Here is a 27,801-nt window from a genome sequence, read left to right on the forward strand (position 1 = left end):
TACACAAATCAACATGTAGGAAGCCCTTTGGATGTCAAAGGATATGAAGCATATTTTGTTGAACGCAATCGGATTGAAATTCTACGAGCTCAGAATGAACCAACTATCACTTTCTTTGAGGATGATCTCATGCTAAGGATAACGGAGCATAATCACCCTCTGTATGTTATAGCTGAGAAAGATGGTGTCATTATAAATCATATCTTGGTTGATTAAGGATCCTTGGTAAATCTCATGAATTTGCATATACTAAGATAGCGGTCTCTAAATGTTTAGTATCTCAGGCAAGACAAATAATGGGGTATGGGTTTAACTTAAAAAAGGGAAAAAAAGTATGGTTATTCATCCTCCCCCTTCGACATATGGAGGTTAAATTCCATGTGATTGATCTGGATATCTCATTTAAAGCACTTCTAGGCCTTCAAGGCTCCATGAGTATGGTATATTTTCGTCAACCTTACACCAATGCATGAAGTATATAAGAGATGAAGAGGAATTCAAAGTTTTTGGTGACATACAACCTTTTGTGGTGCACGCAGTTCAAATATATCCATATGTTAGATACTTTATTCGAAAGGAACCAAAGTTCACTCAATCACACAAATTTGACACATCTACCTAAAAGACTGCGACACTCCCTGAAAAGGAAGGTATCAAGAAGCAAAGAGGAATAAAGAAAACGACGTCGCCTCTCCCCAAATTCACCAACCCTCCAACTATGCTAAAAGGACTTATTTCTCGCTTGGGAAGTGATAGGGAGGAAGGAGATATCCATGTCAAACCCAAGGAGATGCACAACCCTCCAACTAAAGGGAAAATCATTAAATTTTACTCAAAATTATATGAGGTTAAATCGGCTTTACATAGGCAAGGCACAATATATTTCCCTGAAGAAGATAACTGACACTCTAATGGTAATGCCAATGCCTCCCCAACATTAAAAAGTGGTTACTCCCCATGAGGTTCATAATATCGAAAAGTTGAAAAAAATTTATGAATCTCCTCTACGTGGAAGCAATTGATCAAGAAGCTTATTTTATAAATTTGGGGAACATCGGGAAGAAAAGTTTGATTATCTTATTGAACTCAACGATTTTGGAGAGAGAATTCCTACAATAGGGCCAAGATACTATCCTCCAAGAATGTGAAAGATGATGCGGAAGCTAAGAATTCATACTGGGATCATTAAATGGTAAACTAAATATTTTCATATGATATTGTATCAGAAAAGTCTGAGAATTCATACTGGGATCATTAAATGGTAAACTAAATATTTTCATATAATATTGTATCAGAAAAGTCTGCTAGCTTCGTGGAGAAATGAAATCCCTATAACTAAAGATCTTGGGTTCATCTTGCTTAGATATCCTCACAAGGAAGCATGATATGCAATAGCAGAGAGAGAAGATAAATCCAAAAGTGATGGTGATGGGACCTTTATGAGGCTAACCTCTCAAATGCCAAGCCATAGAAGTCAAAGTTCTCCTAAAGAACTAAAATATGCGAAAAGGCTTTTACAATGGATGAGCTAAAAGAAATTAACTTAGGGACTGAGGACCCTCACCCAACTTTAATCAATGCTTTCCTTCCAAAAGATAAAGTTGAAGAGATAATGACACAACTTTGTGAATTTAAATATTGCTTTGTTTAGACATATGCTGAGATGTCTAGCTTATTCCCTGAGGTGGCAGTTCACTCATTAGCCATCAATCCTGATATAGCACCAGTTAAGCAAACTACTAGGCAAATGAGATTGGAGATTGAAGAGCAAGTGATTGCATAAAAGAAAAAACCCATTGAGGAATAAGGAGAAGGAAAGAGGAGAGAGAAAGAGAATTTTGAATTTTGGTTGTTGAATTGTTTTGCCATTTTTACCAAAATTGCTCGGATTGAGGTAAATGATTTTTATCATCTCTATTTTCAAAAAAAATTATTTTGACATTCGATTCCTTCTTAATTGAATTTACTACATTTTATTCGAATTTAGTGAACTTCTACCGCATAACCTTTTATATATTATAGTATTGATTATTTTGGACATTTTGATTAGATGATTTCACGATTTTATTAGGCAAACTTAAAGTTATTGTATTTTGAACTATATGCACTAAATAGAAATTTAAGTATGTTTATTTAAGCATACTGATAATATAAATATTGTGATTGAAAATGAATATATGATCGGGTAATAGCTTGTTAGCTTGTTTTTATTATTGTTATAATGTTGTAATATTAATATGTGTGAGGACAAGTAAAAGGCTAGTTTTATTGACATTGGCTCAAAATTGATTGACATGTACACGATGATGGGCCGACGAACTTTCTTTTAAATATTATGGTTTGGTATTATCCTCGACTTATTCACATAATTAATGATTTGGAGATCTAAGAAGTTATTTTTGTGGCAACAAGTGACGACTTTATTTACTGAGCCAACGGGTGCTATACTGATTACTGATTATAGAAAAACACAATTCTGGAAAAACACCATTTTGCCAGAATTTTTTACCTATTTAGTGTGATTACTATAATGTATATTATTGATTCATTGTTATTGTACGATCTTACTATTTTTGCATGAATTATTCTTATTGTATTACTCTACTGTTATTGTAATCGATGATACTTCTATTAATTCATTCACTAATATAGATACAAACTTATTGATGCTATTATTGGTTATTGATTTATTATTGCCAATGTTGAACATGTGATTATGATACTAAACTGATAATGATATAGAAGAGTTGGATAGTTTGTGCATATACTATTATATGATTTTATTGTATTGATATAGTTTTCATGGTCTCATCGAGGCTTTGGTTCTATCGATTTATATGATTATCTTATTAAACAATACTTTTACGTTGCCTATTATATTGATTTAACATCCATACTAGTTTACTAGTTTTCAAATTGTATAGTTTTACTAGCTTTTGTATCGTACAATTCTACTGTTTTACATATTTTACTATCACTGCATGTGAGTTTTACTGTGTTTGCACATATTCATAATCATATGTGATGAGGACATCCATAGAAGATTCCGACACATGTACCATCGGAGGGGTCGTCGAGCGACGGCCATGATTCAGAGTCTTTATTTCTGATGTTTATCTTATTCATGTAATTTTTATTTCATGTTTTTCCATTTGTACCCCTATGAGGGAGTTAGTGTTTATTGTAGCCCAAGGGCGATGTTGTCTTTTGTCTTTTATTTTTGGATAGCCTATATATAGGCATTATCATTGTATTTGCTCTTTAGTTTTTTTATGAATGAAAAGTTACATTTCATATTCTCTTTGTGAGTGCAAACCTCCTCGATCTCTTAGTGAGTTCGTAGGAGAAACTAGATCTCTTTGTGAGTTCTAGGTTTTCTTGTTCTTCGTTTTCTTATCCCTTCTTTTTAGTTCTCTTGATCAATTCGTCGTTGTGGAGATTTGGATTGAAGTCACTAGTGGGAGATTGGAATTTCATTCTTTGGATCCCTAGATTTTTCCCCACAATCTCCCCTCCCTTGCTCACTGCCATCGCCCCTCCTGGACTGCCCAGGCCACCGGCCTGCAGCCCCAACCAGCCGGCCAGCAGCCACCGCATGACAGCACGGGACGACGGAACCATGGGGTCTTGATTCCCTCTTCCCCCCCCCCCCCCCCCCCCCCCCCCTTTTTAATTTCAAATTTGAAATTCTAAAGCTGTATGAGCCATTAATTGTTTCCCAAAATCATGCAATCAATTTAATTGGATTTTAATTTCGAATTTGAAATTCGAAATCAATCTAATTGATTGTCTTTAATTTAGGAAACTCTTCCCCTTTAAAAACTGAAGTTTTAATTTCAAATTTTATAAAAATTCTGAAATTAAAACTAGTGGTCCCCACCTATTCAATTCATCATGCCACCTCATTACCTTACATGGCCGGCCCCTCCCTCTCCCCTATTAATTTTTCTTTAATGCACCTTTAATTCCTTCCCTCCTAAGCTTAATTTCAAATTCAAATTTCTGAAATTGAAATTAAGACCTCTCCAATTTCGGAAATCTGAAATAAACATCAGATTTTGTGCTTCTTCCCCCATAGCCTCACCCGCCCCTGCTCGTCTCAAACCCGTGAACCCTCCCTTCTCTCCCTAGCGCACGACTAGCCCTCCCACCTCCCCTTTTTGTCTTCCTAACTCAATCCCACCATGCATGGCCATCCCGAATTTGAATGGGGACTCGTGTTCGACGCCTACGGTAATATCAACATCATACGATCCACATTCTTCGACGCGGGATTTGATCACGAAGACGACACAGTCGGAGGTTACTTGGATCGAATCCTCCCCGTTCATGTGCAAGTCGTCAACCGACAATTTGCCGAGTACGAGTGGATCATCGACGGTCGACATTCCTCACCACTTCCACATCCAACGTCTCCCTCTCCATCACTACGGATCGCCGGCACCGTCTACCTCGGAGTGATCTCGTTCCATGTGTGGTTCTTCTTCCTCCGACAACCCTAGACATAGAAGAGTGATCTTAAGCCTCAAGGTGAGACGATCGCTTTGTTAACCGCCGGATTCGAGTTGGTTATTCATTGGCATTACTTTTTGATTGAGGTTGTTATTTTATAGATCTTGCAAATTTAGTTGTAATAACTTGCCTAGACTTTGTTAAATTCTTAGATCTTTATTGAAGTATCAATTGTGAGAAGCCTTAAAATTGTATTATCATTATTCTTACCGACTTTTATTAATTTCTAAGAAACAATTCCTGGTTTCACATCTATATGACTGTTACTGTTATGAATTGACTAACAACTTGTATATTATTTCTTTACATACATATGATGATTGCATTTTTATTAATTTTTTTATTTGATCCTAAGAATTCTTTATGGCAGATTTCCTGATTATTGTTGGTCTTATGTCTAATTTCTTCACATACTAATGAAATAATGAAGAGATTGTGGTTGATGTTTGCTTGAGTCACCAACCATCCTTTATAAATTGATTCCTAGATGACCTTTATCTTCACCGTTTCTTATGGAAATGTTTGAATGGGAATATTTCTTTTTGAATTGTTTAAATCAATGAAGTGAAGGCTCTTGAAATACACACATTATGCTTGAAAGAAGAAATAGAATCTTGATCTCCTCTCTTTAAATTTTTTTAATGGACATATGTTGAAAGCATATTTCACCATCAATGATATATAGTGATTTTGTTTGAAGTAATGAGGTTTAAAAGAGTCGATGGAGTTTTCTTCCCTTCTATTTACTTTGCTTTCACAAAATTTAAGAATACACAAGAGCTATTGCCATTTTCTTTTAGAAATATAAGGACTTATAGGCCTTTCTTCTTTAAAGCATTTTTTTTATCATCATTTGTAAATGGGATGTGGTGTTCGCATTAGTTGTAGTGAGAATTGTTGAATACATGTTTGATCTCCATGAGTCATGGTTAAATTGGAGGGGTTACATGTGATACAACACATGACATTTGATATCAAACATTTCTAAATTTTTTGGAAAAGTCTACATTAATATGTAAGTTGCAATATCATCTCTTCAATACAATAATGTATGGTTGGGTTGAGTGAACATATACATATGTTTTGTGCTTCAAGGTTATACCCATATCTAGGCATATGCAATATATAAGAAAGTTGGATGACTACATTGGTAGCTTATAAGTTTTGGAGAGAAGTAAGAAACAATCGTTTTGTTTCACTCAATCTTGCATAGGCATTTAAGTTGAGTCATGCATTCATGAGCATATGTAAATAAGAGCTTACAAATGAGTTTATATTTGCTCAATTTCATATCATAATTAGAAAATAAAAGATTGAAGCTATTGTGGATGGGAGTGATTTGTAGCAATGCCCCTTTCGAATTTTGACAAACCATATGGTAAATGTGTCATTAATTATCAAGTGTCTTTGTGATGTTTTGGGAAAGGTGTTGAATGCTTACTTGGTATCTAAAAATATAAAAGTATATGTTGGAGGGTAATGTGTACATTGTCGTGCTTCAATATTTCATACATAAGAGGTTTCATGTTGTGATTTGGGAAAGGGAAGGTGTGGAGACTTGTTTTGCATCCATTAGTGGTTGCTTGGAATAGATGTGAATTTTTGGAAAGTGAAGTGTTTATTATAAAAGAAGAAGTGCATGTTTCTTTCTCACTCCCTACCTCTTATTCACCCCTTTTCTTGTGTCTTTGGATGAGTTCCAAAATTACACAAGCCTCTTCCAAATTGAAATTCCAAAAGCAAAATCAAATAAAGTTGGTGAAAAAGTTTGAAAAAAGGTAAATATTTTGTTTTAATTAAAATTTAAATTCATATACTTCTTCATTGAATTAATAACTGCTTTAATCACTATTTCTCCTTTTTGTTTGTTATGTTTTGCGAGGAAGTGTGGCGAGCATCTGGACAAGGAGTTGTGGACGAGGAACTTAGACAGCAACGGAGCAGTAAATTTAGTCGCCCCCATTTCTTCCAAATGGAATACTATGGCCGAAAACCACCGGACTGTCTCCGGTGAGGTAAGTATTTCTAAAACTTAAGGCCCCTAAGTCTCTAAAATCATGCATGTGAATAGGATCTCCCTGAACCTTAGGTCATTGTAAAAACCCTGCATTTAATTTTAAACCCATTGACCCGTTAGTGAGTAGGATTTTACTTATTAGTGCCAAGTTTAAGGGTGTGTAGTATCAATTTATCACCCACATTGAAGAGTTTCTTTAATTCATAATAAATCCAAATTAAATCAAAAATAAATGATAAATGTCATACTGCTCAGAATTAAATACCCCTTAAAATTTAACCAAACAAAAAAGTAATTTCAAAATCAGAAAAATCAATAATTAATTAGATTAAATATTTAAAAATATAAAAAATTTCAAAATAATTTTAAACAATTATAATCATCCCTATGAGTCATCAATGATATTTTGGGAAGATTTCAAAAGATTTGGAGTTAATTTGATTAAAAAATAATAAATCTTCTCTAATTAAATAATTAAATAATTCATTAAATATGCAGAACTTATAAAAAACATAACTAATTACAGAAAAATTCAATTGACACAAACGCAAAGGCATTGAACTCATAATTGGATCTAATACAACAACAACATCAAGCCTTTATCCCACTACGTGGAGTCGGCTACATGAATCATTTCTCTCCATATGAGTCATATTAAGACAACCCTCTTTTAAAGATAGAGGTAAATTTGTGTCCTGTTAAGAGTCAAATTCTCATTTAAATCTAATAAAGAAAGGTCATTTCTAATATTTTATAGCCAAGTCTTTTAGGTCTACCTCTATCTTTCTAACATAGGCAAATCTAATACATTTACTCTCCTAACAGAGTCATCAAAAGGATGACACTTTATGAGACCAAACCATCTAAGACAACCCTCTCAAAACTTATTTGCCACTGGACTACTCCAACCTTGCCCCATGTATACTCGTTTTGCATTCTGTCTCTAAAACTAAAGTCACTCATCCACCTAAGCATCCTCACCTTTATAACATTTAACTTAATTTTATGTTTCTCTTTTAATGGCGAACATTCTACGCCATAAAGCATTGCAGGTCTCACTACAACTTATAAAATTTTATTTTAAGTTTGAGTGATACTTTTCTATCAAATAACAGGTCTTATACATTCCTCCACTTCAACCATCCAACTTGAATTCTATTAATAAAATCACTATCTATTTCATTATCACTTTCAACAATTGACTGAGATATATAAATGTATTCTTTTTAATGACTTGATCACACAAAGTCATAATCCCCCACTAGATCTATTAGTACTAAAATTACACCCAATGTATTCTATTTTAGATCTACTCACACGAAAACCTTTAGACTCTAAAGTTGACCTCCATAATTCAAGTTTTCCTTCAACTCCACCTCTAATCTTATCAACAAGAAGAATATCATTTGCAAAAAGCATACATTCTTCTTGTGATCAGTTGATTTGATGTTTTGAGGCAAGCTGAGAAGGTTTGAGCACTTAGAGGGAACTCCTGAGATAATTAAAGAATTACATTATACCAAGAGACAGAAAATAACTATCGGAAGTCACTATAAATAAATAAAACTGTGAAGATAACTACCGCTAGTAAAAAATGATAGAATAGCACAGAATATGCAGAAATGAGCATTTGGTTGGTGAGATCGGTTAGTGAATTGCCTAATAAAACTAGCAGGTCTTCTTAATTCTACCATACGCATCAATCCTAAGAACAATCAATAATTGAAACTAATTGTGATTCTAGCATACGCATCAATATATTATTCGTCAAAATAGATGATTTTGGTTGCAAATGATGATAACGATGATGATATAGGGTTTAGATATACATGAAATACATGGGTGATTTTGTTCGAAAATATATATACAATATCCCATTTAAATTATTAGTGTATGCCAAAACTCAACAAGGATGACTAAGTAAATCTGTGAAAAAGAACAAATTATGAGTGAAGATGTGCAGAGAGCATCTAAAATTGAGATGAGGAAAAATATGTACGGCGATGAACCTTGGCCCATAGAGCCATCTCCACGATATCTATGCCAACAACTTTGGGGAGACGGCCCAATACCTCCTTGCTAATATTTAAAATGCAAAGAAGCAAGCGATTCCTACAGAAAGAGAATTAGATAAATAAAAATAGACGCTATCTGTAGCTTTTTCTGTAATGTCAATCAAAAGTTGTTGATTGTTTCCTTTAACAACCCGACATGCAATATATGTTGTAAAATAAAGGTAAAGTAACCAAATCCAAAGGTCACCTGTCATCTTTGTTTCGCATGGTCCAATGAGGAGGAGCAACACTTTGGCTCCTTAGGTTATCAAATCCCTAAAAAGTGATTCATACAAACAGATAATTGTTAATAGAAAGTATAGAGAGACAATCCCATCAACTAACAGAAAACTAGAGAAATTAATAACATTTGTAAACATTAAGAGAACTGAAGATAAAGCACAAACGTAAATACCAGCATAAAGGTGCAGCCTGATGGATCATTTTGGATGACCTCCACTTTTGAGAGGTGCTTCAACTTATAGAGTTTTGCGGGCTATAAGACCAAACAGAAAAATAAGTATGACATTTAAGCACTTTCTGTGCGCTCTTTCTTTAAGCATATCTTTGAAAGATAAAGAAAAATGATTATTGCACTTCTTGTGCACTTTTAAACCAACAAATTTATGTTGATTAGGGACAGATAAGGGGCGATAGAAAATAGATTTAGCAAATTAATCAATCTCAACTCCAATTCAAATATTTTGATTTTAACTACTCTTGTTCAAATCTTCTAAAAAACACCAATTTTTAAGCCGCCTTTTGAGTCAAATCAAGCTAAGTCAATACAAAAACATGCCTGCATGTGTGCATACACAGTCCTAAAGAAAGAGGGATTTTTGTTGTTAACTATTAAATTGTTATGCATTAACTGGTATGACATTCGATCTTTAAAAAAACAAAGTATAGCATCAAAGTCTTATAATATGACTACCGAGAAAAGAATCAAAATTGTCTCTTGGCACTTTATAAAAGATTAAAATAGTTCTCAATTATATTAAAAGACCATTTTGGTTCCTCATAAAGAGACGAAGGACCATTTTTTATCATTTTCTCTAACTAGCATACCACCTACTAAATGACATTAATCATATACAGAGATAATTTACTATAAACATTAACATCTAAGTAGAAACAATCCTAATATATTAATTTTACAAGAAAAATGTCAAAATCATCTCAAGAATATGCCATTTTATCCCTAGACTTTTTAATGTGTTTGATTTAGTCTCTTGACACCTCAAATCTAATACAAAATAGTTCCATAATTCCTCCAATATGATCTAAACAATCCTTCTGTTGTGTTATGTTAGATCATATTTGATGATTCAAGGGATTAAATTGAACATATTAGATAACTAGGATAAAAATTTCCCTATACAAATAATCCATAAATTATTTTTACTTTTTTTCCTAATATTATATTTTGATACACTTGAGGTCTAGCTTGCCCAAAAATTAATTTTATATATCTAACATTTCCTTTGACATTTTTGGGGCAATACATTTTTAGAGCATGTTCCTGTAAGTCTTAAGAAGAATGATAATGTGACTCTTAACATTTCCACACAACCCAATTGAAAATATGAGTTAATATATGCGTCGATTTTTGTGAAGAAGATGTACTGAATGACAAATAAGACATGAACCAAATCATAAATCCTCTTGTGAGGATTTATGATTTGTTTCAAGATCTCCCATAGATGCAAGTCATGATGATTAATTAATTCTTTCAATCATTGGAGAGAATGTTTACTTAAGACTAGTCCATAAGCTCAATGATGCTTTGCTTTGGTGGTAATAATTTGAAGTATAAAATAGGATAGATCTCTATTTAATTTAGACCAAATGATTGAGGAAGGATGACAAATCTGATTAAGATCATAAAGTTCTGTCATTCTATGTTATCATGGGTCATTGTTACATAGTCTACAAAGGTAATTGACCGAACTGCATCGAAAATTGTTTTATCAACAACCATGATTTCATTGTCCAAAGAGAACTCATAAACTCAGGATAAGAAGGTTGTTGAGGGGTCAACTTTGGTTAAAGGAGGCCTTCAGGCCCTATCCAGTGTCTTATGGCTCATAACTCATAGACCATTGGAAAACATGCAAGCTAAATGTTACATCCAACTTTACAGTAATGAAAAGTTAAAAAGTCAATTCATTTAAAGTTAAATGAATTTTAAAAAAACACTTAAATAATTAGTTAACAAATAATTATTGTTAAATAAATGAAGTATTATTATTAAGTAAAATTAATTTCTTATAGTTAATTCGTAACAGTTATTTTTTAAGAGATGTTTCCTTTGGGATGTATGATGAGATAGCCGTTATTGGTGTGGGGCCACTCTTATAGTGGTTTTCACGATAAGCTTAGGAGGCAATTAATGATAAAGGAGTTGCTGTATGTGAAATAGAGAGGAATTATAGGTTACGGCACAGTGCAAGTTTCGGCACAGTGCGAGATTCAGAACAGTGGAATGCTGTGGATTTTCGGCACACTAACTAGAAATTCCTGTAGCAGTCTTCGGTAGCAGAGAACCTGTAGCAATTCGGCAAGAGGAATGAGGGGCACAGTGGGAAATTGGGATCAGTTGAGAGTAATTAAATAGCAGCCGTGTGAGGCCAGTATGCTGTTGAGGCGAATAACAGAAGGCAGATGGAAAAGAATTGATGCAGTGTTGGAAAATTATAAAGGATCGATAAAGTGATGTGCAGACGAAACCAGTACTGTGCATGAAGAATCGATAGCCATGAAGGAAGAATGATAAGAAATTTGTAGTGAAAATAAGAGGTAAGCATTTTTGGTGCATTATCATTGTCTTTTATATTCTCAAAAAGAAATGATAAAAGTTCTAAGTGTATACAATTGTAAGATTAGGATTTCTTCAGATAAATTCATACAAAGAGAAATGATGCAATCAAAAAATATAGGGGACTCTATATTTTTTTATCACAAAGGAAAATGAACACCGACACAACAAAGACTTCTAACGAAATTATTAAAGGACGAGAAATAGAAAGAACAAACTCTTACATTTCAAATAAAACTAAGAAGAAGAAATTAAAATACTACAAACGACGATTTAACAAACTCGAATCGAAATTAAAAGACACCCTAAAGTTGCTTCACTTAGAGAAGAGGGATACAGGTGGAGTGGCACTTGCGGAGAGACAAAAGAGGTTAGAAGCCCGAAAAGAAAGGTTGGAAAGAGCCCGCGGGATTTCCAAAGCAAACCCGCAGGTTATAGCTTTTCCAAAAATAACATATCATTCAACTTTTTTAAACATTACAAATCCTCCCATATATATAGGTATGAAAGGGAATACAAAGAGACACTAACATTAATTATCACAAGAACCTAAACATCACATGCATGGAATCCCAAATGCTTTTCACGGAAAAACACAACCCAAGCCAAGGAACCGAAGAGGCAACCGCGGGAGCCAAGGAGGCCGCACGGAACCAAGGCGCCACAGCCGCGGGAAACCAGCCAGGTGCGGAAAACCAGCAGCCGGCCGGAGATCCAAGAGGCAAGGCACGGAAAACAGCAGCCCAAGGGAGGAAGCCAAGGAGCCACCGCTTGGGAAAAGACAATTCTTGGAATTCCAAAAGCCAGTTTGGAATTCCAAGAGAACTACATAATTAAAAACATAAAAAGCATAAAAAGTACATTTAATATAAGATAAATATGAACTAAAATCATTGCTAATAATGAGCTAACCCTTAGTTCAATAAGTGAACTAAAGACCAGCTCATAAATGAGCTAAAATTTCAACTCAATTTTGATTGAGCTAGTAGACTCAAGGGTACAAAAAGATTTTTTATTTTTGTTGATTTTAATTTTTTTTTTCCAGGTGTGCCCCCCCCCCCCCCCCCCCCCTTTGTCTACATCAAGAAAGCTTCGAAGTGACTTATAATTGTAGAAGACTTCGAAGTAGAGAATTGGAGACACCTCGACAAGAAAGTAAGTAATGTATTTATATTCAAATTTAAGAACTTTCAGTTATTGGCATGAAGGTTGAATTGGAATGCATTAAAGTAAAATGTTATGAAATTTGTTTAATGTATAGAAAGGATTTTTAATTCAAGTTTTCAGGTACGAACAACCAGATACATAATGAAATCAAGTAAGTGTAAAACAAGGTTTAATATGTTAATCTAAATGTTTTCTTTATTTGATACTATTTTGGAAAGATGTTGATTTACTTGCATATGATGTGTATTTTAATTATACACTAGTGACTACAGCAATGATTATGAAAGAATGCAACAACTTAAGTATGACTTGTGAACACTGAAAGCTTTGTGAATATCAATTGAAAAGTAAAGTTTGGCTACAAATGATATATAACTATAATTACAGGACGGCAAAAGAGACCCCAGGGGTACCCCATATAATATATTTGTATTACAGGAGGGGCCAAAGGAACCCCAGAGAATATGATACCTGCATAGCAGGTGGGGCAAAAGGGACCCCTAAAGAGGCAAAAGGGACCTCTATGTAATTCAATGGCGATAATGTCAGATTTACCTGGGCTCCATTGAATAATGTTATGAAGTGTAGCCAAATCTTTTATAGATAAAAATTGATATTCATTGTAGAATTCAGAAGAAGTGAAGATTAAAGTTAATTATGAATTTATAATGATTTCAATGCCTGATTATTCCAAATGATTTTACTTTAAATATTAATTAATTTGCAAAGCTTATTGAGTCTCATAGCTCACCAGTGTTTTCTTACTGGTTGTTGTTACAGGAAAGGGCAAAGAGAAGGTCATAGCAGATTAAATTGTCAAGTATTCCATATGTTATATTATGTTAGTATTTATCTATGTTTGGGAAGGCTAAACTTGAGGTATGTAACTAGTGATATATTACTCTGGATTTTCTTTAGTAGTGGCTCTGTAAGTCTCTCATGTTGAAATTAAAGTTATTAGTTGCTTCTGTTTGAAGGGATGAATGAGGACAGATGGATGCTTTATAAAGATTTTCAAATGTTCAAAAGTATTGTTTGATCAAACGATGAGATGTTTATGTTAGTAATACTCCATGCCTATTAAGGGATGTTATAGGGTGTTACACTAAAATCATATTTGTAATATAAGGGCATCATTACAATCAAGCTAACGATCCTATAATGGAACACACATCACATCCTTAGTAGCATGAGTTTTTTTAATATGATGAAACGAATGCACTTGATTTGGCATTTAACTCTTTATAAACCTTAATCAAACCTAAACTTATCATCCTTGCAAACGTAGAGTAAAAAATAGATGAATGGCTTCTCTGAGTAAGAAATAGTATATAAGAGACTTAGATTCAGATAGAGTTCCCACCAGTTATGATTTCGCATTGAATAAATGCATGACTGAGGACTAAATGTATTTGCTTTAAAATTTGACGGCTTTTTTATGATAAGAAACATCTTTGGTTATAATTGACAATAATTGGATGGACTAGCATAGGTGATGTTGCTCGTTGCATATCTTTTGTTGTCAAAGTATGATTTTGGCAATGAATCACTCTAGTTATGATTTGCCTACATTTCAGCCTTTTAAATTGCAAAGATGGCTCTAATGTCAAAGGCAAGAATTTGTCCTAAATAAAACCCTTGTAAATCAATAAAATACAAATATATTAGTAGGCATTGACAACATATTAATGACAAGAAGTTATAGACACTTCAAATTTAGTTTGATATAAGAACATTTTCCTTGTTTGAAAATTAATAAAACCCTTGTCAATCACAAGTATATAAATATATGACAAAAACAAAATATAATAAGTTATGGACGCTCCAAATTTAAATTAATTCTTACGAACATTTTGCATGTTTGAAAATTAGTTCTTACAAATCTTATCATGAAAGAACTGAAGCCAACAAAAGTTGACATCAATAAAGAAATAAGAACGAAAACAAAGCATAATATAATTTCATAACTTCAGTAACTTACAAATATAACTACTATAATGATTAATTCTCCTGATATCTTAGATCAATTAAAAAGAAACAATAGATGGGCATTAGGAAGTTTACCTCAAGAAGTCCTCCGTTTGAATATTTCAGGACTCGAAGAAAGGCTTTGGTTTTTTGACCCTTTGACTTGGCTGCCAGGATCACTTATTAGTTATATAAAATTTTTCGAAACATTATAGAAGTTCACGGGATAAACAACAGGTATAGTAATTTCGTCCTGTATAATTAATGCAATCAAAGTTTCAAATCAAGGCAATTTATAGATTTCAATATCACAAAAATTAACGGTTGTAGGAGCATATTAATGTACTGATAGTTCATTATTACAAATCATATTAAACATAAAAGGAAATCTGCAATTCAGATAGAATTTCTAAAGCAAAGAAAGAGATGCAAGGCACAATATATGTAAAACCCGAAATTCGTCGTTCGAGTGCGTCGCACGCATTTCGATGCACCGCGACGAACTTAGGTGAAATTTCAAAGTCGTCAGAATTCGACGAAATAAATTTTATTAAATTCGACACGAATTCTGATCGAAACGATATAAAGAACTTATATCAAATTTCGTACGGTTTGGTAATTAAAATTTGCCGAAGAAGTTTAAGTAACATTTAGTCATTTCTTCCATTTTTGGCCCCATGAGCCCTTAAGGAAATGTTTATGAATAAGGGTACATGCGTAAATTGGCCATAACCTTATTTCCCTAAAAGCTCCTCACGCCTAAGGGACCCTTGTTCGTTCCATTCGGCCGCACGCGAGAGAAGAGGGAGGAGGTGACAGGAGAGCTCAGGGAGTGGCGGTCGGCTTGATTTGCCGGCGAGATCTTTTAGGAAAACGTTAGAGGAAGACTTGGAGAAGCTAGAAGGTAAGTCAATCTTGAAGAATCTTATTCTTTTCATGAGATTTTCTTAAAGCAAATATTTAGGGTTTGAATTTTATTGAAGATTTCTTTAGAAGAACTTTAGGGCTTGGTTTTACCTACTTTTTTAAGCCTTAAACTTGAAGGTTCCTTAAGGAAAAGCATAGGTTACGAAATTAGGGTTTCTCCATTTTGGATTTTTTTTTTTTTTTGTAGGGAATGCTAGAAGATATTAGGGAAAGGAACTTTATGAAGAAAAATGCAAATTTTTCTTTAAGAATTTGGGTTTTATAAATTAGGGTTTTTTCCAAAACTAGGGTTTTTGATCTTGCATGTTCACAAATATTATTCCTAAAGGTTTAGGGAGCTCTCTAATTAGGGGAAACTTAATTTTTGAGAAAAAAATAATTTTACTAATTTTTTTATGATTAAATCCGAAATTTTAATGCCTGAAATTTATATATATAAAAAGATAATGTTTTTATATGCAAATGGAATGAAATTGGTGCAATCTTGGGGTTCCAAAAATTGGGTTTAGAGCGAAACCGAAAAATTTATATTAAAAAGATAATTCATGGTGTAGGAAAATTTAGAGAATGAACGATTAATGAGATTATATAATTATTGTTAGCAATTGTGTTCTTTAGGTCGAACCTAAGACAAGTTCGATTCAAGGAATTGTGCGAAGAAGTTTAACGAAGGAAACCTAAGGTAAGTGACACTACATTCTAGAGTACATGTTTGTTTTTCTTAATTACATATTCTCTTATGTCATTTTATTATGTTCATGTTAACATGCAAGATAGAAAACTTTTACATAAAAGTTACATAGTACTTTACAAGTTTTCATGTGTAATCAAATGCTTATATGTCACGTTCACTTAGTACTTATATGGATAGAAAAGCTCTTCATATGTTAAAACGTTCAATTTCATGCTAAATTAAATGCATCATCTTCATGCTTAATCAAATACATCATATGTATGATTCATATTATCATTTTATGTTATGATATTGAAATGCAAAGTTTGTGCTTGTTGAGGCGGAATACCAATATGGTGCCTTGGCACAATAAGGCTCTTTAGAGCAAATATGGCCCTTTGAGGCAATATGGAAATAAAGGAAAGAAAGAAAAATGATATGGTCATTAAATATGTGTACCTGATCAGTACAATTTCGGTACTCCGGTACGGATGTATATGATACGAATAAGAGAATAAGCATATTAATGAATAGCATGACATTGAAAAATATATCATGAAATGAAAGAAATGATAAAAATATGATGTAATAAGTCTCATGTTAAGCATGTGATTCAAGATATTATGGAAAACATAGCACATGGCATTTGACATACACTAAGCATATGACATTGAGACATATAAGCATATGTTATCAACTTGCATATTGTTTTCTTCTTCATTGCATATGAACTTTAGATGGAGTTGTCATTTGCTGAGCGTAACTCACACCCAAGTTTCAGGATACTTTTCAGGAGAATCTACTCGTAGGTGATGGCAGAACAACCAAGGTTTACCTACAGTCGTCGTATACTGGCTGATAGGTTCTTTTGATGTTTTCGTAGTTGTAGTTAATTTTTCCTTTTGGGTAGTTTTGGCATGAATTGTTTAGTTTTGTAACCACCCTATGTAAATGAATTCTCTTTTGATATGACTTGAAATGTTAAATATATGTTTTGGAAAAAGTTTAGATGCACTTTTAAATCTCTGTTAAAGTCTTTTAGATTTTTAATTACATGTTTTAAGATGATTGAAATGTTCTGAACGTCCGATTCCGTTCCCGCCTCGTCTACGAGCTAACCGGGCCGGGTCGTGACAATATATCAGCACAAAATGTGGAGAAACATCTTGATGTAGAGCATATTAGCATATAAATTTGATGCATAGCATCTTAACATATTAAGCAAGAGAAATAGCATTCTTATTTCATTTTTCTACCACTATGTTGACCTGCCGAATAAAACAAAAAAAGGAAATTGTGCATACCTGCCCGAAGCCATCCCTCGCACGTCGGTCACACGCCAACATCGTTTCTCTCCACATCGCCTTCACAACTCGCTCGTGTCGTTTCTCCCCACATTCGGCCTCTCTCTCTCGCGCTCGCTCCCTCGATCTCTCTCGCGCTCGCTCCCTCGATCTCTCTTGCTATCTTTTTTTTCTTTTCTCTCCCGCGCTTCTTTGGCTCTTTCGTCGCTGCTCAACTCCTCTCCTCCGACGACGTTCCCTTTGAGTCAAATCGGAAGTTACAACACTTTGATAGGAAGCAAGAAAGGGAGTTCGCCGACTGTAAAGATAACTTCCTCCTGTTCGCACGCTTCTTCGACGGCGTCCCCTTCCTTGTCAAATCGGAGGTTACAACATTTTGATCGGAACCGGCAACAGGAGTCGCTCATAGTGAAGGAAATTTTCTTTCTTCTCATAGCTCCCCCGCCTCCTTCGTGGTTCTCCAACTTCGCTCCTTCCGCGACATCCCTTCCTGTCGGTTCGAAAGTTCCAACATTTTAATTGAAAGCAAGAACTGGAGCTCGCTCTCTGTGAAGTCAACTTTCTCCCTTCCGCAAGCTTCTTCAGGCCCTACTTATTGGTCGACTTCGCCCTTCGACGACATTCCTTTCATGTTTGATCGAAAGCAACAACAGGAGCTCACTGGCCGTGAGGTTAACTTCCTCCCTGCCGCGCACCTCTTCGGCCAAATCCTGTTACCAAGCAGCCCTTTGGGCATTTTTTAAGTTATTATTATTATTATTATTATTATTATTATTATTATTATTATTATTATTATTATTATTATTATTATTATTATTATTATTATTATTATTATTATTATTATTATTATTATTACCTAGTGCACGTTTTTTTTAGCGAGGCTGGGATAATCTTAAGTACCCGTACGCGGCTTTGTACCTGCGGGGAAACAACTGCTCTTCTTTTGCAACTGGTACATTTGAAGACCCATACATACTTTTCTTAGCGTGGTGGGGACGAAGATTTTACTGTCGTGGTGTCCTCGTCAGAGGACACCTACCATACACGCTTTTCTTAGTGTGGTGGGAAGGCCCAGTTTTCCGTAGTTTTCCCCTAAATGGGAGAGACGTTGGGAGGCTGCCAAAATTTCGGGTGAACATATGACCACACTTGGACTCAAATGAACACGAACTAGTGAACTTGAGCATGAACTACAAGGACTTGTACTTGAACACAAATCAAATAAATTTAATCCAAACTTGAACAAAATACATTAAGAATTTGGAATTTAACATGCCAACAAGGAACTCAAACTGAACTCAAACTGGAACAAGATGTGGACAACAAGAACTTGTGGACTTAGAAATGGTATAGTGCATACGCACTGAACTTGCAAGTGAACTTGCATATTAAACTCAAGCTAAATTCAAACTTGACATGAACAATAAAGAACATGAACTTTCAAGAACAACAGGGGACTCAAGGAACTTGAGTTCGAATGAAATACAAAGAGCTGAACCCATAACAACATATCTAAGTGGAATTGAACTTGGACATGGCAAATAAATACAAACTCAAATGAATGTGACTAAGATGCGACAAATATCTCGTGAGTTCTTGTAGGAAGGATATTGCAACATCCTCGAAACCAACATTGAGTTACAAGTAGGCACACTACTAGACCTCAATGCATACAAACAAAGAGGTAGTGGACACTTACAACAGTCTCTACGAGATCAAATGCACCATACTTGCAAGGATAACAGATGGTTGCAGAATGCATATGTGTATCCAATATGCATTATTGAAAACCTCAATACAAACAATAATTCACATGTTGATTGAATAAGGCGACACTGGAAATTAATAGTGAAGGATCCATCGCCGCAAATAAGTTGTGAAAGAAAAAGGTGTACATAATGCAAATGTAATAGACACCTACGACAATCCCTACAAGATTGAGATGGCAACGCTGTCAATTGATAGCAGAAGATCCGTCCCTGCAAACAAATACATCAAACCACCAGAGATTGGTGAAATGTGAATATGATGCAAGAGCAATGGTTCTTCTACGAATATTTCCAGGAGGTCGTAGTGAATGTAACGGATTCCTGTGAATAAACACGAGCCATTTGTGGATAACAACAATGGGTATATCGTAAGCACAACGAACCCTTGTGGACACAAGTATATATATCACCTACTACAGCGGTGATTGAGATTTGCAAGTACGTCGGATATGAAGACAACTCGATGTACAGAGAATGACACCTCCCGGCAGAATGGAATAGATATTTAAACAAATTCGAACTAAACTTCCTGGTGTTTCCAAATTTCTTCTTAGTCTTATACTCGGGAAGAAAACAGCTCCAGCATCTACTACACTATAAATCTTGAGAAGAGTTATTTTCAAGGCAGTGATCACCAATATACCCGTTACGTATTCAACATATTAATTATGGATAAATATGAAAGCACTGCAACATATAACAACATCTATTAGTTAAAGCAGGAGATTCGTTAGTGCACTATGATCCACCCGCAGAAAGCAAAAAATAGTACACGACAGTATACCTGTACAAAGCAGCGAATAACTCAATTCAAAAGCTGCTATACCACGCCACCGAATCCGCAACATCCATGCAAGCGGATAGAAGACGTTTATAAATGTTTCAAAGTACCTTCGTACATACACCGCAGTTTGTATACACATGGGTACACAATGGGTAAATGCAATCACGAAACTCGCATGGGCTCCGACGAGCATGTTATTGGTACACATGTGACGTCTAGGGATGTTGCGCGGGTCAATAAATTTGAATCCGATCCTCATAAGCGAGTAAATAGAAGTCGACAATGTTTAACAAATAACCATAAAATGCCCCAAAACACCCCGATGATGGCCGTGTTAAATGAAAATATCAAATTTCTACTTTAAATATCAAATTTTCCAACCCTTCAAACTTCAACTTCAACCCATGTTGCTACTACATGCCAAATACTACGTATCTCTACATATCTGATTGACAACTAGCCTTAAACAAAAGTTCTCTCTTGTGATCGGGAGGGGCAATTAACTGTAGGGGCTTGCGCCTATAGGAAACCAGAACTCAGATCATAAAGTCCTCGCAAAATGAGGGTGCAATCTCTGGGTAGTGTCTAATCTACAAACCCATCTGTCTTCCCAAAATTTATCCCAGAACTTAATTTGTTAAAACTCCCATCGCCAAAGGAAAAAAAAAAAAGCCACAGTTCGAGCGGAGGATGGGGCCGAATTTTTGGACTTGATTCGGAGCATCTTAATATAATAAGCAAAAGTAGTATTCCTACTTTGCTTTTCTACCACTGCTACCTTAAACATTATTCATTTATTCGATTATAATGTACTATGTTAACTTTATAACTATTTTCTCTTGTTTTAACAATATAGATGTAAGTATGAAAAGAGAAAACTAGAAAACAATATCAATTTAGTGCTTTTAGGTTTATATGTTTCTCTCTATTTTGCACCGCTAGCTTCAGGCGACTGCCACATCACATCTAACAGGAAGTTAGCAATACAAAGCCCATAAGAAGTTAAAAAGTACAATAATTCTTCATGGTTTTAACTAGATTTTAAAGTAAGTGCCTTTTACAATTGATTTGGAGAGTAGAGCGATGGTTAACAAAGATATTGGACAAAATACCTACATCTTCACAAACTTAAATATCATTATTAATTAATATAATGCCCATATTACTAATAAGAAGATCAAATTATTTTCCAATTGAAGAAATAACCTTAATACAGTTTAGAACTACCCAATAGATGTAGGAAACAGCTTTTCTCTTTGCTTCTTTGACCGGGAAAAGTGGGTGAAGCATAATTTAACAAGTTTCGAATTTTTTTTAAGAAAATAGGATGTTAAGTTATAAAAACTGATATATCATCAAAAAATTATCTTGATCGGCATGAATCTCGAGGCAAAAATCAAGCCGAAAACTTCAAAAATTAAATATGGGATCACCTAAACTCCGATTTTAGCAAACTTACAGTCAAACTGAGCGCCTCAGAAATACGAACCCAACGACACCAAATTCAACTCAATATGATCCCAAATGAGTCCGAATCGAAGACCCGAAGCGTTGTTGGCAGGTTCAAACCGCAATTTGGATTACCAAACATGACATGCTTATAGTCGAATCGATCGGCTCGACGAGAAGAATCCAACGAGCCCAAGATTGTCGAATTCCAATACATTAAGAACTTGAAATGTCTGACAAACGGTCCACGATCAAGGGATTCAATATCAGTCGTCCATCCAATCCACTCCACATTTGACCTTGATCCTCCCCCTATTTACGAGTCATGACATCCTCAAAAAACTATAAATAGCCTCTCATTTCTCTTGAGAGGGGACCCAAGCAAGAAGAAGGAGAGAAGAAGGAGAATAGAAGAGAAGAAGGATAGGAGGAAAGAAACTCCTCCTTGACCACCGCCGGAATTCAACCCGACTTCCAAATGACGTCGGAACTCCGCCCAACTTCCAAATGATGCCGCAATTCTGCCTGACTTCCAAGTGACGCCGGAATTCCATCCGACTTTCCAGTGACGTCAGAACTCTGCCCGATCTCCAAGTGATGCATGAATTCTATCTAATTTCCAAGTGACTGGAGTTTTGCCCGAATATCATCTAAGGTCGGAGTTCTCCCCGGCCGCCGACTGAATTCGGACTTCCACCCGACGACGGACCTCCGCTCGTCGCTAGATTTCTACTCGACGCCGGACTTATGCATGTTGTAGGGTTTTCATCGGGCATCTATCCAATGTGGGATTTCTATCCATTGTTGGACTTCTACCGGCTATAATCATTCCGACCTCTGTCGCCCACCGACTACAGTCTTTCTAACCTCTATCGCCTACCGACTACAATCCTATCGACCTTCGTCGCCCGCCGACTACAGTCCTTCTGACCTCTGTCGCCCGCCGACTACGGTCCTGCCGACTTACATCGCCCACCAACTACAATCCTATCAACCTTCGTCGCCCTCCGACTACGGTCCTTCCGACTTACGTCGCCCATTGACTATGGTTCTTCCGACCAAACGAATACGTCAACAGTGCCTCTTTGTATTCTCATCATGTACTTCATATAAGATGTACATCAAGGCCTTCCCCCAAGGAAGGGCCTCATTTGTAATCAACTGCAATACTAGTGGATTCATTCAAACTGGGCTAGGCCCCGCGGTTTTTTCCCTTTTTTAGGGGTTTTCCACGTAAAAATCTTGATGTCGCTTAAATGCAACACCCTCTCTCTTTATCTGTATGCATACTGGATTTTCGTACAATGCTTAGACGCTAAATTTTATATTTATCTACCGCCGTGAATACTCCAGGACGCAACATACAAAATTCAAGGGTCTATCCCTGAACGCACACTAAGAATGGGAATAGTAAGATTGATGTGTGCGAAATTAATAAAGACGCATTACAAAATGATAATGTTAGAACTATCAATGATAAATTAGCCTACATTAAAATTAGATGAAATGGGCAATAGAAAATTTAGGGCGAGAGATGCATCAATAAGAACAATAGATAAAATTAAGTGGAAGGTCGTAAAGTCTGCAAAAATAGAATTAACAGTTCCGTTTCAGTCAAGTGGCGCTCAATAATATTAAATTTAAAATGAGGATTTATGTTGCTGTGAATGATGGTGTCGAAGGCGAGTTATTTGTTTTCGGCCTGCAAAAATAAGAAGGTAACGAGGAAGAACAATGCGAATGAAATAAAATGAGGTGGTGAGTAAGAGATTACTGGTGATGGCAATAACCCTGGCTTTGGCCATCTGGCGGCCAAGCTTCGCAGATTTCCCAAAAATTCCACGACTCTTGGCCACGCGGATGGAGAGTACAATATTGTGCCTGCTCCCTTCGATGGAGGCCTCGCAGGCACGCTTCAACTCCACATCGTCAGCGCTGGATCTCGCCATTGTCGATTTCTTTCCTCCTTTCTCGGTAATTTATCGGCGGCTACTGATCGGTCGCAGCCTACATACGACGAGGTGCTCACCTTTACGTAAATACTTGATCTCTACGGATAAATAATCGAAGCTAGGCCGAGATTGTTCACCGTCTGTTTAGAAAAGAAGATATTTGTTTTCTAATTGAAAGTTCTAGGAGAAATATCGGTATCATCGGAGACGGTCAATATCGCGGTCGTATCTGCTCGTCAAAGATTGGAGAACGCCGCTGCATGCGGAAAAAAGGGAAGAAGACTGGAATGCGAGGATCAGAGAGGAAGGGGAGGAGGAGATGAGATTAGCATGATGAGAACGATGGGAGCGGTCGTCGAGCAGAGGAGAGGATGACGGTAGAGGAGGGACGCGAAGGTAACGGGCCCTTTTATTTTATCTTAATGAACGAAACAGACTCCATAAAAATATCAAAAGAAAGGACCTGGTTGGCCCGTGCACCTCTACGCCTGCGGCTTCAACCATATTTTTGGAAAAAAAAAAGTTTTGGATACCATATATTATTTTTATTTTATATGTTATATGAAAAAAAAAATTGAAACGATATGTTAGGCACTTATTGAAGAATGGTAGGTTAGATATTTTTATTTTACATCAGAAGGTTTTACATAATTTGATTGTAATTTTTTTTCATTTTTTTCAAGACTAATTAATTTTCTACTTTCTTACCTATTGTTATTTGGATTGCCATGACTCCTGCTGCGGTAGACGCTGCAGGTTCAAGATGACGATGCATATGTTCCGTCCATCGTATTATGATATTGAGTTGTTCAAGGCCTACCGGCGCAATATCAAAAAGCAAGTACCAGCAAAGGCACAATCTCCTGTTTGACACTATAAGATGGTCACAAGCTCTTATACGGTATAACAAGAAATAAATTGAAGTAACTTGCTTTGTAATAAACTAGTGTGTGATAGGCTAAAACAAATTAGTTGTAAACCCAATGTCTTGCGCCTAAAGCAATGATAGCATGTATGCATGGGCTATGATATACATGTGGATGACCACTTATACAAGTACACATTTGTAGGGATGTAATGATGATGCAGTATGATTTGCAGGATATGTCAAACACTTTGAACTTGTGATTGTTAATTTGTGCTAGTTGTAGACTTCTACATTCATGACGTTCAGCCACTTGCAAGGCAGCCTTTGTACAAGAAGAAAATGTCGAACTATATGAAGCGATCCATTCTTCAATCTTGCTTGTTCTCTTAAGAAATAGTATAACAAGATTATAATAAACAGTTATAATAAGACCTTGAATAGACAATCAACGAGCCCTTCTAAGGACTCTGTTGAAGCATTTAGAATAATTTGTTGTTATAATTCCATATCAACAATCCACATCATGAGTCAAAGCCCACTTGCTAGCATCTTATTCCAACAACCAATCAAAGGCTTCTTTTTAATATTTTGTATGTCGACCATGTACCTATTAAGAACAATAATATCGTTAGTATTTTTGGCCCAATACATTCTATCACAAACAACATCACAATTCGTGATGGCTAGACGTCTTAAAGCGTTTTTGAAATTCTCTCGCAAGTGACACAGATAATGTTAGTGGGCGGCCCATGGAAAATTTCACTACATCCATATACTAGGTGTAACACCCCAAGATCTAAAGTGAAAGAAATTCATTTCTTTCAGATCCATTTGCCTATTTAACAAATAAATATCAAATATAAAATAAATCCTTCAAAATTAAATAAATAAATCTAAAAAATTACAAAATAAATATAAACACATTTAATCATTAAATAATGAAATCATTAATGCAGCTCTGGTTACAAGTAAATTCTTCTACTAACCATTTCTTTTATGCCATTTTGAAAAAAAATGAGTTGCAAAGATAATAAAGAGAAAAGAAAATAATTTTTTTCACTTTAGATTTTGGGGCATGACACCAAGCCAGGTTGTTTATCAGATATGATGCTTAAATCACGATCATTTTATACTAGGGCAATGAGATCACGAAGCATATGACTAACTCCATGATTTTACTAATTCATATTCAACGACTACAAAGGCCACTGGATAAAGACTATCATTATCATCTATGACAATAGTTGCTAGTAATGTACCTCTGTGTTTTCCTTAGAGAAATATATTGTCCATACATAGTACATAATGATAGAATTGCCACCCTTTTATACTTGAGCAAAAAGTCCAAAATATTCCTTTGAACCTGATGTCATGGCTAACTGACTTCAATATTGTAAACATATTTGGGGATAGCTAAGCACACTGTTTTCATCATCCGGTATAAGGAAGTGTAAGACTCCTCATAACTCTCAAAAATTAAGAATGTCACTTTTCTTCTTGCATCCCAAGCCATTAAATATGAGACTTTCATATCAAATTTGTAGCTAATACATGCAATGATCTCTCTTGACTTCAAATATAATTGTTGCCTTAACACCACAGCTATATGATGGCATATAAACTTTGAACTGCAGTTACGATGATTGACAAACATAATTGGATGTGTGCACATAAGCCGACCGAAGATTGTCGAAATCTTCCAAACCCCACCCAGGCGCTTGCTCCCAGCGGCATGGACTCGACATAGACAATGATGAGTTTGGTAATCATGCTGAGCACATGTAACTACAAGTCGTTGCTTGTTTGATCATGATTTTTTGTACTCAACATTGTTTATTATTAACCAACCATTACGAACACATTATAGTGCTTCCATGCTCTTGAATGTCATGCCCTCATACAGATGATCCAGAATGATTGCCCTCGAAGTTCTCATGATGACAGCCTATCAGGACGTTAAAACCATCATAAGCATCGCACTCCTTAGTGGTACGTATGAATTCAATGAACTCATTATTGAAGAACATGTTCTCCAGGTTTTCCACGTTATTCTAAATTATTTGATGTCCAAGTAATGGGAGCTCCACATTCTCGATAGTAATAGGACCTACCAGTGTCTTGTCCCATTATCAATGGTCTCATAAGCAGGAAGAATTGGTTCTAGCTCTGTATGGGTTCAACATGGTACATTAACAACCTCATATTTACCAACGTGAGGCATTAAGGAAGGCAATTCTTAAAGATAGATTGGAAAGTTGAGGTCGATTGTAGGCACTCGCTCACACTCATGCAATGTGATGTTGGGGGATCAACGATCATATGTGTGGGCCTATAGAAAATTACCTCGATGATTGACCAATTATTGTATAATTGAGGGAGTAAGCATGAAGTTAGTGTGAATTCATGTTTGAGAAAAACCTGGATATATAGGTGGAATGTTAGGGGTTATCAAATGACATGGATGAAGAGTAAACCGCTCTTGGCATCTGCGTGGGTAACTCTTCAGAATCAACATACATGATCACGGTCCTCCTTCTAGCCTCGACTAATACAAACTAACAAATCTCATCATCTGTGATATGAACCGTGGTGTGACTACCATTATTACACAATCAACATGCAAGGTTCACTATATATGTTGTGTTATCACAACGTAATACTCCAAGGATCCTAAGTTTAAGTTGTTCAAATGTTAATGTATTGTTAATCTCTAGAGATCTATTTCTTCCCCCAATATATGTTGTTGTAAAATCTTTTGTTGGTTGGAGCTCCCGGTCATAGAATAAAAGTTGGCATGATATATTATCCGGTGGTCACAATCAGGAGGTGAACAAATCAAATAAACCATGCTAAAAAAAAAGTGGCTGTGAGAAAAGTATATCAATTATAAGTAAGCGTGATTCATACTTTATTAGTTAACAAGATGGCTTAAAATATTTTTTTTGTATTTATGCTTGAGTGGTTAACAAAATGGCTACTCGCTTTAATACTTCAAAATATTGTATAAGCTTCCAAGTTATATTTACATTCCGGATTTAAATTTTCCAATAAATTTTTTCATATCTCATATTATATAGATTTTATAATTATGTACAACAAAAACATAAAAATATATATAGAATATTAAATTATTTAAATGTTTAAATTGTTATGTGATCAAGAAATATATTTGAATTAGGAAATAAAGTTTATCCAAAATTTAATTCTTCACAATTAGATTGGACTCTAAAATTTAAATATAATTATTATATGCTTGATTGGGTAAAAATATAGAGGCTGTAAACTAATATTCACTTACAAGTATCTTTAATTAAATATATCAAATTAAATCGATCTTTTTTTAAAATGAACGAATGCATTAGCCTTGAACTTCAGGTTCTATTCGATAATAACTAAAGTCTATGAATTTATATTTGAGCAATCTAAAGTAGTCCCTCGATTGTTAGTAAATGTCCAATTTAGTCCTAAACTTTCATAATGCCCCAATTTAGCCACTCGACTATTAGAAAATATCTCAATTTAGTCTAAGACCAAAAGTA

At 35.2% G+C, this 27,801-nt stretch overlaps 1 protein-coding gene across 9 annotated transcripts in view; it reads right to left on the reverse strand.

Annotated features, from left to right (window-relative positions):
• Positions 1 to 23,817, reverse strand: part of LOC110105607 (exocyst complex component SEC3A) — a 97,124-nt gene extending 73,307 nt beyond the window's left edge. For 3 of the 9 annotated variants that reach the window (XM_028698226.1, XM_028698225.1, XM_028698223.1), the window contains exons 1-5: positions 23,217 to 23,816; positions 14,633 to 14,703; positions 8,999 to 9,079; positions 8,792 to 8,859; positions 8,506 to 8,641 (exon numbers count right to left, since the gene is read on the reverse strand). In XM_028698226.1, the coding sequence (XP_028554059.1) occupies positions 8,506 to 8,641; positions 8,792 to 8,859; positions 8,999 to 9,079; positions 14,633 to 14,703; positions 23,217 to 23,391 (531 nt within the window). In that variant the 5' untranslated portion in view covers positions 23,392 to 23,816. Of the gene's footprint in view, positions 1 to 8,505; positions 8,642 to 8,791; positions 8,860 to 8,998; positions 9,080 to 14,632; positions 14,704 to 23,216 lie in introns of those variants that run through there. The other 6 variants (XM_028698224.1, XM_028698227.1, XM_020835172.2 and 3 more) reach the window with 6 other exon arrangements.
• Positions 23,818 to 27,801: the final 3,984 nt, after the last annotated feature.

The sequence above is a fragment of the Dendrobium catenatum genome, unplaced genomic scaffold (assembly GCF_001605985.2).
Source record: "Dendrobium catenatum unplaced genomic scaffold, ASM160598v2 fragScaff_scaffold_1056, whole genome shotgun sequence".
NCBI lineage: Eukaryota > Viridiplantae > Streptophyta > Magnoliopsida > Asparagales > Orchidaceae > Dendrobium > Dendrobium catenatum.